This window comes from Amphiprion ocellaris, chromosome 18 (genome assembly GCF_022539595.1).
Source record: "Amphiprion ocellaris isolate individual 3 ecotype Okinawa chromosome 18, ASM2253959v1, whole genome shotgun sequence".
NCBI lineage: Eukaryota > Metazoa > Chordata > Actinopteri > Pomacentridae > Amphiprion > Amphiprion ocellaris.
In genome coordinates, this window is record NC_072783.1 from 6,647,580 (window position 1) to 6,664,366 (window position 16,787).

At 42.6% G+C, this 16,787-nt stretch overlaps 2 protein-coding genes across 5 annotated transcripts; one reads left to right on the forward strand and one right to left on the reverse strand.

The window, feature by feature from the left end:
* The first annotated feature begins 627 nt into the window (after nucleotides 1-627).
* lipf (lipase, gastric) lies at nucleotides 628-8,564 on the forward strand. 3 transcript variants are annotated; one of them, XR_008599468.1, is made up of 12 exons: nucleotides 628-762; nucleotides 1,718-1,843; nucleotides 2,278-2,389; nucleotides 3,314-3,512; nucleotides 4,119-4,228; nucleotides 4,435-4,571; nucleotides 4,667-4,807; nucleotides 5,124-5,195; nucleotides 5,368-5,436; nucleotides 5,509-5,619; nucleotides 6,859-7,730; nucleotides 7,831-8,564. XR_008599468.1 is itself a non-coding variant. In XM_023270212.3 (11 exons), exons 2-11 carry the CDS (start codon nucleotides 1,721-1,723, stop codon nucleotides 6,979-6,981), a joined length of 1,197 nt encoding a protein of 398 aa, XP_023125980.2. In that variant the 5' UTR covers nucleotides 628-762; nucleotides 1,718-1,720; the 3' UTR covers nucleotides 6,982-8,564. The 3 variants fall into 3 exon arrangements, 2 of the variants coding, with proteins under 2 accessions (XP_023125980.2, XP_054860506.1); XM_023270212.3 differs by having other exon boundaries at nucleotides 6,859-8,564; XM_055004531.1 differs by lacking the exons at nucleotides 628-762; nucleotides 1,718-1,843; nucleotides 2,278-2,389; nucleotides 3,314-3,512 and adding an exon at nucleotides 3,523-3,988 and having other exon boundaries at nucleotides 4,082-4,228; nucleotides 6,859-8,564.
* Nucleotides 8,565-8,980: 416 nt separating this feature from the next.
* ankrd22 (ankyrin repeat domain 22) lies at nucleotides 8,981-15,609 on the reverse strand. 2 transcript variants are annotated; one of them, XM_055004532.1, is made up of 6 exons: nucleotides 15,462-15,609; nucleotides 12,831-13,022; nucleotides 12,525-12,632; nucleotides 12,351-12,422; nucleotides 10,521-10,619; nucleotides 8,981-10,449 (listed from the first exon to the last, which is right to left on the reverse strand). In XM_055004532.1, the coding sequence occupies exons 1-6, from the start codon at nucleotides 15,480-15,482 to the stop codon at nucleotides 10,372-10,374; spliced, it is 570 nt and encodes a 189-aa protein (XP_054860507.1). In that variant the 5' UTR covers nucleotides 15,483-15,609; the 3' UTR covers nucleotides 8,981-10,371. The 2 variants fall into 2 exon arrangements, with proteins under 2 accessions (XP_054860507.1, XP_023125983.2); XM_023270215.3 differs by having other exon boundaries at nucleotides 12,351-12,428.
* Nucleotides 15,610-16,787: the final 1,178 nt, after the last annotated feature.

Sequence of the window (16,787 nt, forward strand, 5' to 3'; positions counted from 1 at the left end):
AATAAAAATGGACCCATGAGCCTCCTGTGACGTGATGGTCAATGAGTAATATTTTAATAAACACTGAATACTGTGGATGGGGTTGCACAGTGGCGTAGTGGTTAGCACTTTCGCCTTGCAGCAAGAAGGTCCCTGGTTCGCGTCCCGGCTTTCCCGGGATCTTTCTGCATGGAGTTTGCATGTTCTCCCTGTGCATGCGTGGGTTCTCTCCGGGTACTCCGGCTTCCTCCCACAGTCCAAAAATATGCTGAGGTTAATTGATTATTCTAAATTGCCCGTAGGTGTGAATGTGAGAGTGATTGTTTGTCTTTGTATGTAGCCCTGCGACAGACTGGCGACCTGTCTAGGGTGTCCCGCCTTCGCCTGAGTCAGCTGGGATAGACTCCAGCACCCCCCGCGACCCTAGTGAGGATTATGCGGTGTATAGATAATGGATGGATGGATGGATGAATACTGTGGAGTTATAAGATCAGTCAAATGTTCTATCTATCTATCTATCCATCTATCTATCTATCTATCTATCTATCTATCTATCTATCTATCTATCTATCTATCTATCTATGTAGCTATCTAGCTATCTATCCTTTATTATTTCGGTATTTTGGGATATTTTTGGTTTTTCGATGAAAATCTCTGAAATCAAACCGTAAACAGCGTGCTTCCGGTCTCTGACCAATCGCAGGGACTCCTTCCTCTGACGTCACGGGTCTTCCGTCAGTGCGGTTACAGTCAGCTGATCTCCAGGTTGAGACGGACGGACAGGTGAGTGGCTCCGTACCGAAACATTTTATCACCGTTAAAGTTACCGTGAGAGACAGTTAGTCTAACGGCCCATTAACGGCTCTTTAACGGCCCATTAACGGCTCATTAACGGCTCATTAACGGCTCAGTACTGTGCTGATGTGAAACACGAAGCAGAAATACTTGAGACTGAAAACGTTCCAATGTTTGAAGTTAAATGTGACAGAAAAATGCTTCATAACTGAAAACGAAGCTGCAGAATCCTCCAGAAAACCGGAAACAGAAAAAGGGAACAGTAGAACCACGAAGAAACAGCTGAAAACAGCTTGAAAACAGACTGAAAACAGCATAGAAATAGTATAAAAACAGCTGAAAAACTGCTGAAAACAGCTGAAAAACAGCAGACAACAGAGCAGAGATAAAACCTTCACAGAGGAAGTTAAATTCATCAGAAAACCTTCAGTTAAAGTAAACTTCCGGTCTGAAGTCTGAGTTTTATCTGTTTGTTCTTCAGTGTTTGAAATTTCATGGTCTGTTCATCAGCCTGTTTACTGTCTGATTTTAGGCTGTTTTCTGACTGCATTCTGTCTGTTTTGAGGCTGTTTTCTGTCTGTTTTCAGGCTGTTTTTAGGCTGTTTTCTGACTGTTTTCTGCCTGTTTTTAGACTGTTTTCTGACTGTTTTCAGGCTGTTTTCTGACTGTTTTCAGGCTGTTTTTCAGACTGTTTTCTGTTTTCAGGCTGTGTGAGCTTTGAGCTGTCAGGTGTTCAGCAGCTCAGAATCTGAATCAATGAAACTCCTTGATTTTCTACAAACACAAACTCATCAGACACAAAGACTCTGATTCATCCTCATTTACTTAGTGAACCTGAACACACCATTCTGACTGTGTGTGTGTGTGTGTGTGTGTGTGTGTGTGTGTGTGTGTGTGTGTGTGTGTGTGTGTGTGTGTGTGTGTGTGTGTGTGTGTGTGTCAGACGATGTTGTGTGTTGTGGTGTGTGTGTTGTTTCTCTCGGCTCTCGTCCTCGGCGGTCCGACCGACACTCAGCGACGCTCTGATGTACGACGGCAGCAGCTAGACCCTGAAGTGCACATGAACATCGTGAGTAACTAACGATTGATGCTGGCGGTTCTTAGTGAGCACACTCAGTTCAAGTTCACAGTTTCTAGTGAGCATGTTAGACACTACAGTTCCCATAATGCTCTGGTGCTGTTGCCGTGAAGACAGAGCAGGTCAGATGTCAATCAAAGCACTGATGAAGTCATCACACTGAACCTGCTGTCACTGGACTTTGGCCAACACGTGTTAATAACCTTCAGGTGTCATCACGACATCACCACCCCTGTGACATCATCACACCTGTGACTCACCTGTTGCCTGAACTCTGATCAGTTCTGACCCAGTTTAAAGGAACCAGAACCTGAAGGAGAGAACCCAGACAGTTAGAACCAGAGGAAGGTCCTCAGAGGGATAGATGTGTGTGATAAATGTGTGTGTGATACGTGTGTGTGTTAATGTGTGTGTTGTGTGTTCAGTCGGAGATCATCTGGAGGTGGGGCTACCCGGCTGAGGAGCACCAGGTCCTGACGGAGGACGGCTACATCCTGACGGTGAACCGGATCCCTCATGGACTGAAGCAGACTGCAGGTCAGAGATCAGTTTGTTGTGAAACAGGAAGTGACTCGGCTGAACTTTCAGCTTTGTGGTTTTTAGGAAAGGGAAGTGGTCTCTAGAACCTTTTAGCTCTGAGGGTTCAGCAGAAGAAACTTTATTTAGACTTTAAACGGATCACAGTTTCATGAATTTTTCTGAAAATCCAGAAACAAACAGTTTACAGGATGCATTGAGGTACTATAAAAATAAAAGTCTCTGTCAGGAAACAGTGGTTTTAGGACCTTCAGTAGCTGCATGTTGTTGATTTATTCTTTAAAAAGGAACAAGACTCAAACAAGGTGAAAGGAAGGAAGTTCACGTATGTTGGCTTTTCAAAGTAAAAGCAGTTACCAGAATGCACTGAGATACACTTCACTATCAAAATAAAAGTTCTGAAATGGTACAAAAGGCTTACCAGGAACACTGAAATATTCTGGATTTTCAAAATAAACCGCTGCCTCATAGCTTCCTCCTTTACCAGACTGTCAAAATAAAATCTTTGTGATGTTTAAATGAGCTGACCAGTCAGTTCTTCTTCCTGTCTCTTTCTCACACACACATTGATGGACAAACATCTGGAGGTTTGGGTTCACTTTCAAAATAAGAGTCCATACCCAGTAACAGCTGAATTTAAAACAGATTTAATTTTTAAAGGAAGTCTTAATTTTCTTGACACTAAAAACACTGTTATCTACAGAAAGTCAACAGGATGCTGAGAAATATGCTACACTTTCAAAGTTAAAGCTCTAAGATGTTTAAAGGAAGTGATCAGGGTTTGTGACATATGCTGGCTTTTCAAAATGAATGCGCTATTATAAATGATACCTCATGAGAACATGTCAAGCTGCAGAAGCTGCCTTCGAAAGTGAAAGTTCCCTCTGAGATGTTCCAGCTGAACTGAACTCTGTGGTCCTGCAGGTTCGAGGCCTGCCATCTTGCTCCAACATGGCCTCCTGGCGGCCGGGTCCAACTGGATCACCAACCCGCCCAACTGCAGTCTGGGATACGTGCTGGCCGACGCCGGATACGATGTCTGGATGGGAAACAGCCGCGGAAACACCTGGTCCAGGAAACACCGAAGACTAAGCCCCCTGGAGGAAGAGTTCTGGAGGTTCAGGTAGGAACCAAGATACAGCCTTCATCAGAACCAGAACAGAGAGGATGATGATGGTGGTGATGAAGATGATGGTGATGATGATGAAGGTGATGATGATGATGATGATGAAGGTGGTGGTGATGATGGAGATGATGATGATGGTGATGAAGGTGATGATGATGCTGATGATGAAGATGGTGGTGATGATGGTGGTGATGAAGGTGATGCTGATGATGAAGATGGTGATGAAGGTGATGACGATGATGGTTATGAAGGTGATGATAAAGATGATGAAGGCAATGATGATGATGAAGGTGATGATGGTGATGAAGGTGATGAAGGTGATGATGATGAAGGTGATGCGGATGATGGTGATGAAGGTGATGATGATGATGCTGATGATAAAGATGATGATGAAGGTGATGATGATGAAGGTGATGCTGATGATGGTGATGAAGGTGATGATGATGATGCTGATGATAAAGATGATGATGAAGGTGATGATGATGAAGGTGATGAAGGTGATGCTGATGATGGTGATGAAGGTGATGATGATGATGATGATGCTGATGATAAAGATGATGATGAAGGTGACGATGATGACGATGATGATGATGTTGTGTGCAGCCATGATGAGATGGCCCTGAAGGACCTTCCAGCGGTGGTGGACTACATCCTGAAGGTGACGCAGCAGCAGCAGATCTTCTATATCGGACATTCGCAGGGAACCACCATCGGTACCACCTCATGTTCTCCTCATGTTCTCCCCATGCTCTCCCCATGTTCTGCTGACGTTCTCCTCATGTTGTCCTCATGTTCTCCTGACATTCTCCTCATGTTGTCCTCATGTTCTTCTCACGTTCTCCTGATGTTCTCCTCATGTGTTCCTGGTTTGTGGCACTAACTGACCTCCGTACTGACGACCATCTGTCTGATTTCCCAGCATTCATAGCGTTCTCTACGCTGCCAGAACTGGCCAGTAAGATCAAGCTGTTCTTGGGTTTGGCTCCCGTAGCAACTGTTGCCTTCACCAGCAGCCCCATGACCAAACTGTCCTTCCTGCCTGACGCCCTTATATGGGTAAAGACCGGTCACATGACCACACTGACATCACATGTACTGATAATCACAAACTGATCACATGTATTGATGGTTGATACTGATAATGTGTGTAGGACCTGTTTGGGAGGCGGGACTTCCTACCTCAGAGTCACATGATCGAGTGGTTTGCGGAACACGTGTGTGAGAAACACAGCGAGTTGTGTGGAAACCTGTTCTTCCTTCTCTGCGGCTTCGACGAGAAAAACCTCAACATGGTTCGTATCTGAAAACAGAGATTCAAATTTAGTTTCATTTCATCTTCAGCTGCTTCTGGTGAGGAATCTCGGTGGAGGAACCTCAGTGGAGGATCTCCGATGTTCTAAGCTCCAGAGAACATTAAACATAATAAACATTTTCAAGTTGTCTTATCTGAGAATCTGCTGCTTTCATCTGAGTGACGTTAGAACCAGACAGAAGAACATTTAATGAAGTGATCGGTTCTTCTGATTGGTTCCCTGTGTCACTGAGCTGATGAAGACCAGGACGTGTGGTCGACAGCTCAGCTTCTTCATTGACTCGTGTTGCTTCCAGACTCGGACTCCGGTCTACACGACCCACTGTCCAGCCGGGACCTCCGTCCAGAACATGGTCCACTGGGCTCAGGTAGGTCACCTGTCAGAGGCCCCGCCCCTCATTAGATAGGTCACCTGTTGGTCAGAGGCCCCGCCCCTCATTAGGTAGGTCACCAGTCAGTCAGTCACTAGGCTTCCTGTTTTTGCTTTCAGTTTTATTCTGGTTTTTCTGGAGCTCATAATGTTCTGGTTCTTGTCTTCAGGCGGTTCATGGAGGGAAACTGACAGCGTTTGACTTTGGACCTGCAGGGAACATGGAACACTACAACCAGGTGAGTCTGCACAGGTAAACGTCAGCTGATTGAGTCCGACAGACTTGACTCACTCTGTCTGTGTTGCTGCAGTCCGTCCCCCCCCAGTACCACGTCCAGGACATGAAGGTTCCCACTGCCCTGTTCTCAGGGGGACAGGATACGTTGGCGGACCCTAAAGACGTGGCACTCCTCCTCACCCAGGTGAGTCAAGCAGCAGCACTGAGTTCCGGTTCTACAACATCAGAACCAAACTGAAGGTTCTGCATCAGAGAGGAACAGTAGAACGTTCAGGGAACATTCTGCTAACGCTCCCAGAACATCACTTTCAAAGGTTTTCTTGACATCTGCAGAACATGCACTGTGACAACGTATGAAGATAAGAGAACGTTCCCTGAAGGTTTTATGAGAATAACCTTTAGAGAACGTTCCCCATCAGAGATCCTTCAGGAAACAGTCAAAGAATGTTCTTTAATGGTTCCCTGAGGGTTTGTCAAAAATATTGGACAGTGTTCCTAAAACATTGCTTAGAAGGTTTTCTGAAATTTGCAAAAAAAATAACCTACAGAGAACCTTCAGGGAACATTTCCTGAAGGTCTGCTGAAGGTTTCACAGGATAAACTGTAGGGGAATTTTCCAGAATGTTCCTAGATCATTCCCTAAAGGTTCTGTGAAAAAACCTTTAAGTAACGTTACTAGAACATTTCCTGAAGGTTTTATAAAGGTTATCTGAAGGTTTCATAAGGTATCCATCAGGGAACATTACCAAACGGTTCCATGAAGATCATCTGAAGGTTTTACAAAACCCTGAGAGAACCTGTACAGAACATTCCTAAAATGTTCCTTATAGGTCCTTTCAAGGTTTCTCAACATTGTTCCTCAAACATTCCCTAAAGGTTCCTTGAAGGTCTACAGAATAACTTTCAGAGGACCTTGGGAACCTTGAGGGAATGTTCTGGGAATGCTCTGTAAAGGGTCCCTGAAGTTTACTTGGTGAAACCTTCAGAGAACATTATAAGGCGTTCCAAGAATGTTCCATGAAGGTCCTCTGAAGGTTTTCACAAAGTAACCTTTTGAGAATGTTCCTGTAATGTTCCCTGGAGGTTTCACTGACCAAACCTTCAGGTTAATGGTTATTTCGTTAAACGCTGTTTAATGACAATAAAGCATATTCTATTCTGTTCTATAAGTTAAACTCCATGAAGCTTGTTTCATAAGTTCTGTTGCGGACTGAAGAACCAGAACCCCAGTGGTCCAGACATCCTTCACCCCCTCTGGAACATTTCTACATCAACACTGATTCTGACTATTTAAAAAGTCGAGCTGCGTTCAGAGTCTCTGCTTGAACTCGTTTCTTGGAGTTTATCAGATTCTGTTCTCACAGTTTAGAGTGGTTCCACATCAGTGTTCTCCAGTCACTAAGCCTGATGTTTGTGTGTTCAGGTGTCCAACCTGGTCTTCCATCAGCACATCAAACACTGGGAACATCTGGACTTCATCTGGGGGCTGGATGCTCCTGAGCAGATGTTTCCCTCCATCCTGAAGCTGCTGCAGGAGCATCGCTAGAGATGGTGGAGGTGATGGAGATGATGGAGGTGATGGAGGTGGTGGAGGTGATGGAGGTGATGGAGATGGTGGAGGTGATGGAGGTGGTGGAGGTGATGGAGGTGATGGAGGTGCTGATTAGGACCAGCAGCTCCTGTTGAATTTTATCCTGTAGAAGAACCAGCAGACTGAGTTTTAAACCCTCTAACAGTTAAAATCAATGTCAGATTAAAACATCTTTAAACCGTGGATCAGGAACATCCACTTGTTTTAGAGGAAAACAGAACTTTTTAGAAAAACCTCAAATCGCTCCAGATGAACGCAGTACCAGCAAAGTAATGAAGTACATTTACTCCAGTACTGTAGCTCTCCCCAGTAGTTTCTCCAGGTCGTACTATGACTACTACTGGTACTACTACTACTACTAGTACTTCTACTACTAGTACTACTACTGGTACTACTACTACTACTTTCTCCTCCTGATCCAAAACTTTTATTAGAAAACTTTTAATGATGCAGATTTAATCCAACAGATGATTAACAAACTTTGAAAATACAAATCCAGACTAAAGCTGTGATTTCTGATCTTAGTGTCTTCTCAAGCTTATTTTAAATCTTTTTGTGGTTGTTTTAGTCTCTTTGAGGTTATTTTAGTCTCTTTGAGGTTGTTTTTTTGTCTCTTTGAGGTTGTTTTGAGTCCCTTTGAGGTTGTTTTGTGTCTCTTTGAGATTGTTTTGTGTCTCTTTGAGGTTATTTTTAGTCTCTTTGAGGTTGTTTTGTGTCTCTTTGAGGTTGTTTTGTCTTTTTGAGGTTGTTTTTAGTGTCTTTGAGGTTGTTTGTGTGTCTTTGAGGTTGTTTTGTCTCTTTGAGGTTGTTTTGAGTCTCTTTGAGACTTTTAAATTCCAGACACACAGCTACAGATTAAATTGGCGGGTTCCAACCTTTGTTGAAAATATCCTGAACAACTGAACCTGATTTAAAAACATCCAAAAAGCGAAAAATCAAGAAAAGCGTCCAAAAAGCCAAACGATGAATGAAATGTCGAAATGAAATTAAATGGGAAATGAAATGTCCCAAAGTACGACTGAGATCTGCAGGATGCTGGAACAGGTAAATATCCAGGTGTCTTAAGGTGAACGGCGTTTTATTGAGGAGGGAAGTTTTGAAGTTGCTAAATGCAGACGAGGAATTTCTGTTTACTGACAAACCAAACATGAGCTGGATTCATGTGTTCAGCTTCCTGTTTTACAGTGTAGCTGGTTTTAATCACATTCCTGTTTGTTCCTTCATGTACCGAGCATCTGCACATACATGTACATTTACTCATTTAATACGTGCCTTCAGAATAAAACCAGCTGCAAAAATTACATTAAACTCTGTGAAAGAAACTGAAAGAAACTCTAGAAATAAATCCAGATTCCTGAGCCTGGAGCAGTGTTTGATGATATTAAATCCGTCGCTTCCTGATCAGCTGCTGAATGAACCTTGTTTTTGTTCTGAATTCTGTGAAATGTGACTTCAGCTGCTTTTATTCTGTCAACACTTTTACAAACTGTTGCTTCCTGTGTGAAACCTCTCACATTAAAACTACAGTTTGCTTTCAAGCTCCTGTGTTTTCTCATTTGTTCCAGACTCTTATTGTGAAGACCAATATCAGACTGACAGCAGCTTGGTAGACTTAAGACTCTTATTGTGAAATTCTTTGAAAATCTCAATGAGACATAGTTGCCGTGGAAAACGATTGTCAGGAACTGTTAGCCTCTGTTAGCATAGCAACCTACAGTTAGAGGCAGGAACCGTTACTATGGAAACCTACAGAAGGCGGCAGTTGCCATGGAAACCTACGTTTAAATCATGACTTTGTGGGACAATCTCAGTTGTAATGCTTTCCATTAACAGATTTTCAGTTTGGAGTTTAGAAGATTTTAAATGTCAGAACTGATCGACTCCAGTTTCTGATCAAACTTTTTTTAATCTACATATCTGGTTTTAAACGGCTGAATAAATCAGAAACACAACAAACGAGTTAAATTTTATTAACACAATTTGATCCTGAAATACAAAATTTAATTTGAAAAGTACGATAATCAGATTCAGTTCAATATCTACACATTTTTTTATTACAAATAAATGTTTGTTTATTTTAAACGCATTTTGTTCTCTGTAACAGAATGGAGTCAGCTGGTTAGCTTAGCTTAGCATTCAAAAATCACTAAGAAGTGCAGCTAAACAGCTAGCATTATCAGACAATATTCATAGCTAGAGGATGTTATGGATGCTACAACAGCTAGCACACCAAGACTGGGAGCTGAGGGAAACGGGTAGCCTAGCTTAGCTCAAAGTCTGGAAGAAGGAGGTACTGTTAGCCTAGCTTAGCACACCAAGACTGGAAACTGAGGGAAAATGTTAGCTTAGCTTGGCACAACAAATGTACACAGATGGAAAATGTTAGCCTAGCTTAGCACAAAGTCTGAAAGCAAAGGGAAACTCTTAGCCTAGCTAAGCACAAGTGTACACACAGGGAAAATGTTAGCTTAGCTTAGCACAATGTCTGAAAGCAGAGAGAGACTGTTAGCATATCTTAGCTCAAAGTCTGGAAGAAGGAACCATTAGCCTAGCTTAGCACAAAGACTGGAGGCAGTGGGAAACTGTTAGCCTAGCTTAGCACAGTGTCTGAAAGAAGAGGAAAACTGTCAGCATAGCTTAGCTGAAAGTCTGGAAGAAGGTGGTACTGTTAGCCTAGCTTGGCACACAAAAAACTGGAAGCTGAGGGAAACTGTTTCCATAGCACAATGTCTGAAAGCAGAGAGAGACTGTTAGCATAGCTTAGCTCAAAGTCTGGAAGAAGGTACCGTTAACCTAGCTTAGCACAACAAGTGTACACAGAGGGAAAATGGTAGCCTAGCCTGGCAAAATGTCTGAAAAAAGAGGAAAACTATTAGAATAGCTTAGCTCAAAGTCTGGAAGAAGGTACCGTTAACCTAGCTTAGCACAACAAGTGTACACAGAGGGAAAATGGTAGCCTAGCCTGGCAAAATGTCTGAAAAAAGAGGAAAACTATTAGAATAGCTTAGCTCAAAGTCTGGAAGGAGAAGGCACCGTTAGCCTAGCTTGGCACAAAGACTGGAGGCAGTGGGAAACTGTTAGCCTAGCTAAGCAGAAAGACTGGAGGCAGTGGGAAACCATTAGCCTAGCTTAGCACAATGTCTGAAAGAAGAGGGAAACTATTAGCATAGCTTAGCTCAAAGTCTGGAAGAAGGTGGTACCATTAGCCTAGCTTAGCATGGAGACTGGAAGCAGTGAAAAGCTAATAACATAGCTTAGCATAAAGTCTCCTGGTACTGTTTTTGTCTCTTTTTCTGTTGCCCAAAAAACAGAATCTAAATATTCCAGGAGAACTTGAGCTCTCTGTCAGTGGCTCTTCTTCAACATGTGTTCGATCTTCTTGAACTTCAGTCGGACGGCGATGTCCAGAGGAGTTTCTCCGTCCTGTAAAACCAAACACAGTCAGATTTGTTCTCACAGCGATGGACAGATTTAATTTGTGTTTCTGTTCCTACGTTGTTCCTGATGTTAGTGTCGGCATTCCGTTGCAGCAGCAGAGGAACCAGACGGAGACTCTTCCTCTGACAGACGTAGTGCAGAGCCGAGTTTCCTTTCTGAACAGTGGAGACCACAATAGGAGATCAGTCTGACATCTCAGCTAGCAGCATCTAAACCACCTTCTGAGGAGGCCATTCAACACAAAACTGAGCTGAGATCAGGTTCGGTCAGGAGATCTCAGATGATAGAATCAATAAAATACCCAAAGAACAGAGGAGCAAATAGTTGGAGATCCATCCAGCATGGAGAAACAGCTACAGATGATGAGCAGAGCAGTGAGGAAACATGGAGACATTCTTATTTAAAATGACTCTGTAACATGGAAACCTGTCCAAAAAGACAGACAATGTGCCCAAAGTGGCTCAATTTTCTCCAAAATAATTTTTAAAAGTCTAAATTACTTAAATTTATTTGAATGTCTGAAAAACAAATGTCCAAAATGACTCAAAATCAAATGGAAAACCAAAGCTACTGGATCCATGAAATAAATGCAGCAGAAACCGAGAACAGAGGAGCAGGTTGTTGGAGATCCATCCAGCATGGTGGAACATCTTCTAGTAGTTGGAGATCCATCCAGCATGGTGGAACATCTTCTAGTTGTTGGAGATCCATCCAGCATGGTGGAACATCTTCTAGTTGTTGGCGATCCATCCAGCACGGTGGAACATCTTCTAGTTGTTGGAGATCCATCCAGCATGGGGGAACATCTTCTAGTAGTTGGAGATCCATCCAGCATGGTGAAACATCTTCTAGTAGTTGGAGATCCATCCAGCATGGTGAAACATCTTCTAGTAGTTGGAGATACATCCAGCATGGGGGAACATCTTCTAGTAGTTGGAGATCCATCCAGCATGATGGAACATCTTCTAGTTGTTGGAGATCCATCCAGCATGGTGGAACATCTTCTAGTTGTTGGCGATCCATCCAGCACGGTGGAACATCTTCTAGTTGTTGGAGATCCATCCAGCACGGTGGAACATCTTCTAGTTGTTGGAGATCCATCCAGCATGGGGGAACATCTTCTAGTAGTTGGAGATCCATCCAGCATGGTGAAACATCTTCTAGTAGTTGGAGATCCATCCAGCATGGTGAAACATCTTCTACAGCTGATGAACAGAGACTGAAATGTGGCTTAAAACTTGCCGAAAATGACATAAAATTCCCTCAAAGACTCAAATCTTGTTTAAAAATGACAAATTTCCAGATATTTTCAGCTAAGTTAGGACTGTTTTGGAGTTGTTTTTTCAGAATTCTTGAATCATTTTGGACATTTTTTGTTACTTTAGACCAATTTCGAGTCAACTTGGACCAATTTCATGTTACTTTGGACAAGTTTCAAACACTTTCGGACATTTTCAGACTGAAAACCAAAGCTACTGGACCCATAACATAAATGCAGCATGGCTCACAAACAGTGAACAGAGGAGCAGGTTGTTGGAGATACATTCAGCATGGTGGAACATCTACAGATGAAGAGCAGAGTAGAGAGGAAAAGTCTGGAAACATGGAGATAGAAGAACATCTACAGGATCCGGAGATGGTAGGAGCTTCAGGAGAAACCAGTTGAATCCAGCTGGTTCCTCCTGAACTTCCTACGACTACCAGGACATGATGACTGAGAACCTCCCCCAACATTAGTTCAGAGTTGGTTTTACGTCACATTTGGTACAGCTCCACGTTTCTGTTTCCGAGTTTTCTGCTCTAGTCTGACTGTTCTAAAGGTTGTAGTTGTGGTTCTATTCAGCGTTCTGATCTGTTCTGGTCTCCGTTACGTTAAACGGACTCACGTAGTCCACGGCGTTGACGTCCGCTCTGCTCTCCAGCAGCTCCTCCATCACGGCGGCGTTCCGTCGCTGCCGCTGCAGCTGCAACACAAACACACATGTCTGAGACACACGACTGCACAACCACGGCGATGACGTCATCCCCACGCAGGATGCCGATTGGCCGGGCATTCATACCATGATGAAGTAGCCGAGCAGCAGGACAGGCATCAGGATGGCGATCATCAGGTAGTCGAGCAGAGACAAAGTCCTCCTGGACGCATAGTGGAGACAGGTCCTCTGTTTCTGGAGGACAGACAGGAGGACAGGCAGGAGGACAGACAGACAGGTTGACAGACAGACAGACAGGAGGACAGACAGACAGACAGGAGGACAGACAGACAGATAGACAGGAGGACAGACAGGTGGACAGACGGGAAGACAGAATTAGATCTCATTGGTCAACACTGAAAGGGATGCGATGACATCATCAAGAGGCAGCACCTTATTGGTCAGGTGGACATCAGCCTTGTTGTCCAGCAGGTATTTGATGGTAGCCAGGTTGCCGTGGCGACAGGCGGCGATGAGGGGCGTGTCTCCACTGTCCTGGTCCTGGACATTCAGTTGAGACGGGTCGACTGTCAGCAGGTGATACAGCTGATGGACGTCTGAGTCGTATGCCGCCTGACAGGACGGCTGCAAGCACAAAACCAGTAAAACCAGTGAAACCAGTAAAACCAGTACAACCAGTAACACCAGTAAAACCAGCAAAACCAGTGAAACCAGCAGGCTATCAGACTGGAAACCAACCAGGCTTTAAGGGGACCGTCCTACTGACTGGACGAGGCTGATGTTAATTTTATAAAACCTGATGCTAACTTTATAAAACCTGATGCTAACTTTGTAAAACCTGAACCTGATGCTAACTTTATAAAACCTGATGCTAACTTTATAAAACCTGAACCTGAGGCTAACTTCATAAAACCCAAACCTGATGCTAACTTTATAAAACCCGAACCTGATGCTAACTTTATGAAACTCGAACCTGATGCTAACTTTATAAAACCCAAACCTGATGCTAACTTTATAAAACCCAAACCTGATGCTAACTTTATAAAACCCAAACCTGATGCTAACATTATAAAACCTGTTCTTGACAGCAGCTTTATTGTAGTTCAGCTGTTTAAAATGCAGTTTAATGACCATAGAGAAGCTAACAGAAGCTAACAGATGGAAACATGAAAACACAGTAACTCACCCAGTCCTGGATTACTGGGTTAAAGTTTCCACAGAGATCTGAACATCAGAGCTAACGGTAGCCATGTTAGCTGCACAGCATGCTAACACTAAGGATTGTTCTGTTGTATGGCTAATGGCAACGGTAGCCCATTAGTCACACAATATATTAACACTGAAGATTTTTTATTGTTGTAGCTAATGCTAACATTAACCACATTAGTTGCACAATGTGCTAACACTAAGGATCCACCTGTAGTTGTGGCTAATACCAATGCTAGCTATATTTGTCATATTAGCTGCTAAATCTGAGGATCTTCCTGTAGTTGTAGCTAACGCTAATGTTAGTGACATTAGCCACATTAGCTGCTAACTCTGAGGATCCTCCTGTAGTTTTGGCTAATACTGTTAGCTACATTAGCCACATTAGCGGCTAACTCTGAGGATCTTCCTATAGTTGTGGCTAATGCTAATGTTAGCTACATTACCTGCTAACTCTGAGGATCCTCCTGTAGTTTTGGCTAATACTGTTAGTTACATTAGCCACATTAGCTGCTAACTCTGAGGATCCTCCTGTAGTTGTAGCTCATGCTAGTGTAAGCGACATTAGCGACATTTGTTACTAAGGGGGCGGGGTGGGGCTATCCAGGGCTGGATCCTTATTGGTTAGTTTTCTGAATAATTGTTGAATAGCAGAAGTAAACATCTCCAGAACCTTTACTGAACGTCTTAGTTCATCAATTTAAAGAGATGAACAAACTGAATAAAGTGAATGTTGACAGTAGTCCTGAGCTGCTGCAGGTTCCAGATGTTTAACTCAGAGTTCTGTCTGTCTGCAAGTTCCACGTTTTCTCTCCACATATTTTGCTGATAGTTTCCAGCTGAAGCTTCTTCTGGCTGCTGATCAGAGAAAACCTCACAGACAGTTCAGATCAGAGCAGCAGAACCAGAGGAGCTTCAACATACCACATTTATTATATGACACTAAATAAACCAGTAAACAACCAGTTCAATCAGTTAACACCCAGTTCAACCAGTTAACACCCAGTAAACACCCAGTTCAACCAGTTAACACCCAGTTAAACCAGTAAACACCCAGTTCAACCAGTAAACACCCATTTTAGGACCCGTCTGTCTTTCATTGTCTCTTGTCTGTTTTTAAATATATTTTAAAGCTCATTCTATAATTTCTGATCAATATCAGTCATCAGATTAATCAATAATTAAAGGAACATCTGGAAAATCTTTTTATTTATATATATATATATATATATATATATATATATATATATATATATATATATATATATATATAAAATGTAAAATCACCACTCAGCAGGGAACAGAGAATTCAAGCTAGGTAGCTAGCACTACAGCAAGCTAATGTAGCATTATGTTATTAGCCGAACATAAAGTGTGCTAGGTAGCTAGTGTATCACAGCTAGTTAGCTTCATGTTGCTGCAGTAGATGATGGAGAACATGAGTGATCAGAAATCAATCATTCACAAGGCAACAGTATGGATAATCACTGATAACTATGGATAATCACTGATAACTATGGATAATCACTGGTGGGTTTTTATCCTGTCACATGTTCTAGAACAGTTTGTGTTCTGCTCAGACTGAAGAACTCTGAAATTAAAACCGTTTTCCAATCAGCTGATCAATTATAAACTGATGATTTTGACAAATTCACTTCACTGGATCAAACATTTGATTCAGTCTGAAGGCTGCGACTGTTCCTTGTCTCTGCATGAGACCACCTGTTGGTTTGTTTGCCTGTTTGTTTGTTTGTTTGTTTATCTCTGGTACAACGGAACTGTTACGACCTTTCAGAATAAAGAATTAGAAATCAGTTTGCTTCGATCAGAAAGTAGAAAAGTGAAATCTGTTCTTACCTCCGAGTAAACCTGCCCCATGACGGTGAGCTCACCTGGACACGTCAAGACGCCGAAACGTCAGCACGAACACGTCCGGACCGTCACTTCAAAATAAAGGTCTAAGGGAAAAATATGATTTTTATTTGCAAATGAACATTTTGCAACAAATTGATTTCTAAATCCGTTTAAATTTTTATAATTAGTTGGTAGAAACCTTAAATATCGATTTATATGTTTATTTATTGTGTGAAATAATAATTTTGACAGAGGGAAATTGTTGTTGTTTCTATTATAATGCAAATTATTTTCTTGTTAAAGTTCCCCTGGTGCATGATGGCCCATTAAAGCTGACAACATGAACACAACCAACAAGAACCCAACTCAACAAATAACAACAACAACACACAAAGGACTGAATTATTAACACAAATATATTTAAATAACATCTGAATTAATCAATTACTCTGATTTCTACACATCAAACTCAAAAACAGCTCCTTCATGTCTTCATTAATCTTCTGAAACTGTTTTGCTGTGACGAGAGGCTTTTATTTTGTAGTGTTGATTCTCTTCCGTTCCTCTGGTTGTGAACCTTCAGGTTCTCCATAGAGCAGTCTGGAGCCAACAACAGGATCAGACACATCCACTGAGTCACCACGACAGAATGAAGGTCTGAGAACCTGGAACCTGTTCCGAGGAAACATCAGCTGACTGATTACAGATAATAGATTGATCAGTTTCTGATCAGATAATCGATTGATCAGCTTCTTATTGATCTTCAGGAAATAAATCAGAGCAGCTTGAAGATCCAGCAGATGGAGACAAAGTCCACAGAACCGCCCTCAGCTGGAGAACTGAAGGAACACCAGGGGAAGGAGCCTCTGAGCCAGAACCAGGACCAGAACCAGAGACTAGAACCAGAACCAGAATCAGAGACTAGAACCAGAACCAGAACCAGAGACTAGAGACCAGAACCAGAGACTAGAACCATAACCAGAGACCAGAGACTAGAACCAGAGACTAGAGACCAGAACCAGAACCAGAGACTAGAGACCAGACTCAGAGACTAGAACCAGAACCAGAACCAGAGACAAGAGACTAGAACCAGAGACTAGAGACCAGAACCAGAGACTAGAACCAGAACCAGAGACTAGAGACCAGAACCAGGGACTAGCACTAGGACCAGAACCAGAGACCACAGAAGTCAAGCTGAGCTCCACAAACATAATCGTCAGAAACAGACACATTTAAACAGATGTAGCAGTAGTAGTGGTAGTAGTAGTACCGGTAATGGTAGTAGTAGCAGCGTAGTAGTATTGGTAGTAGTAGTAGTACTAGCAGTGG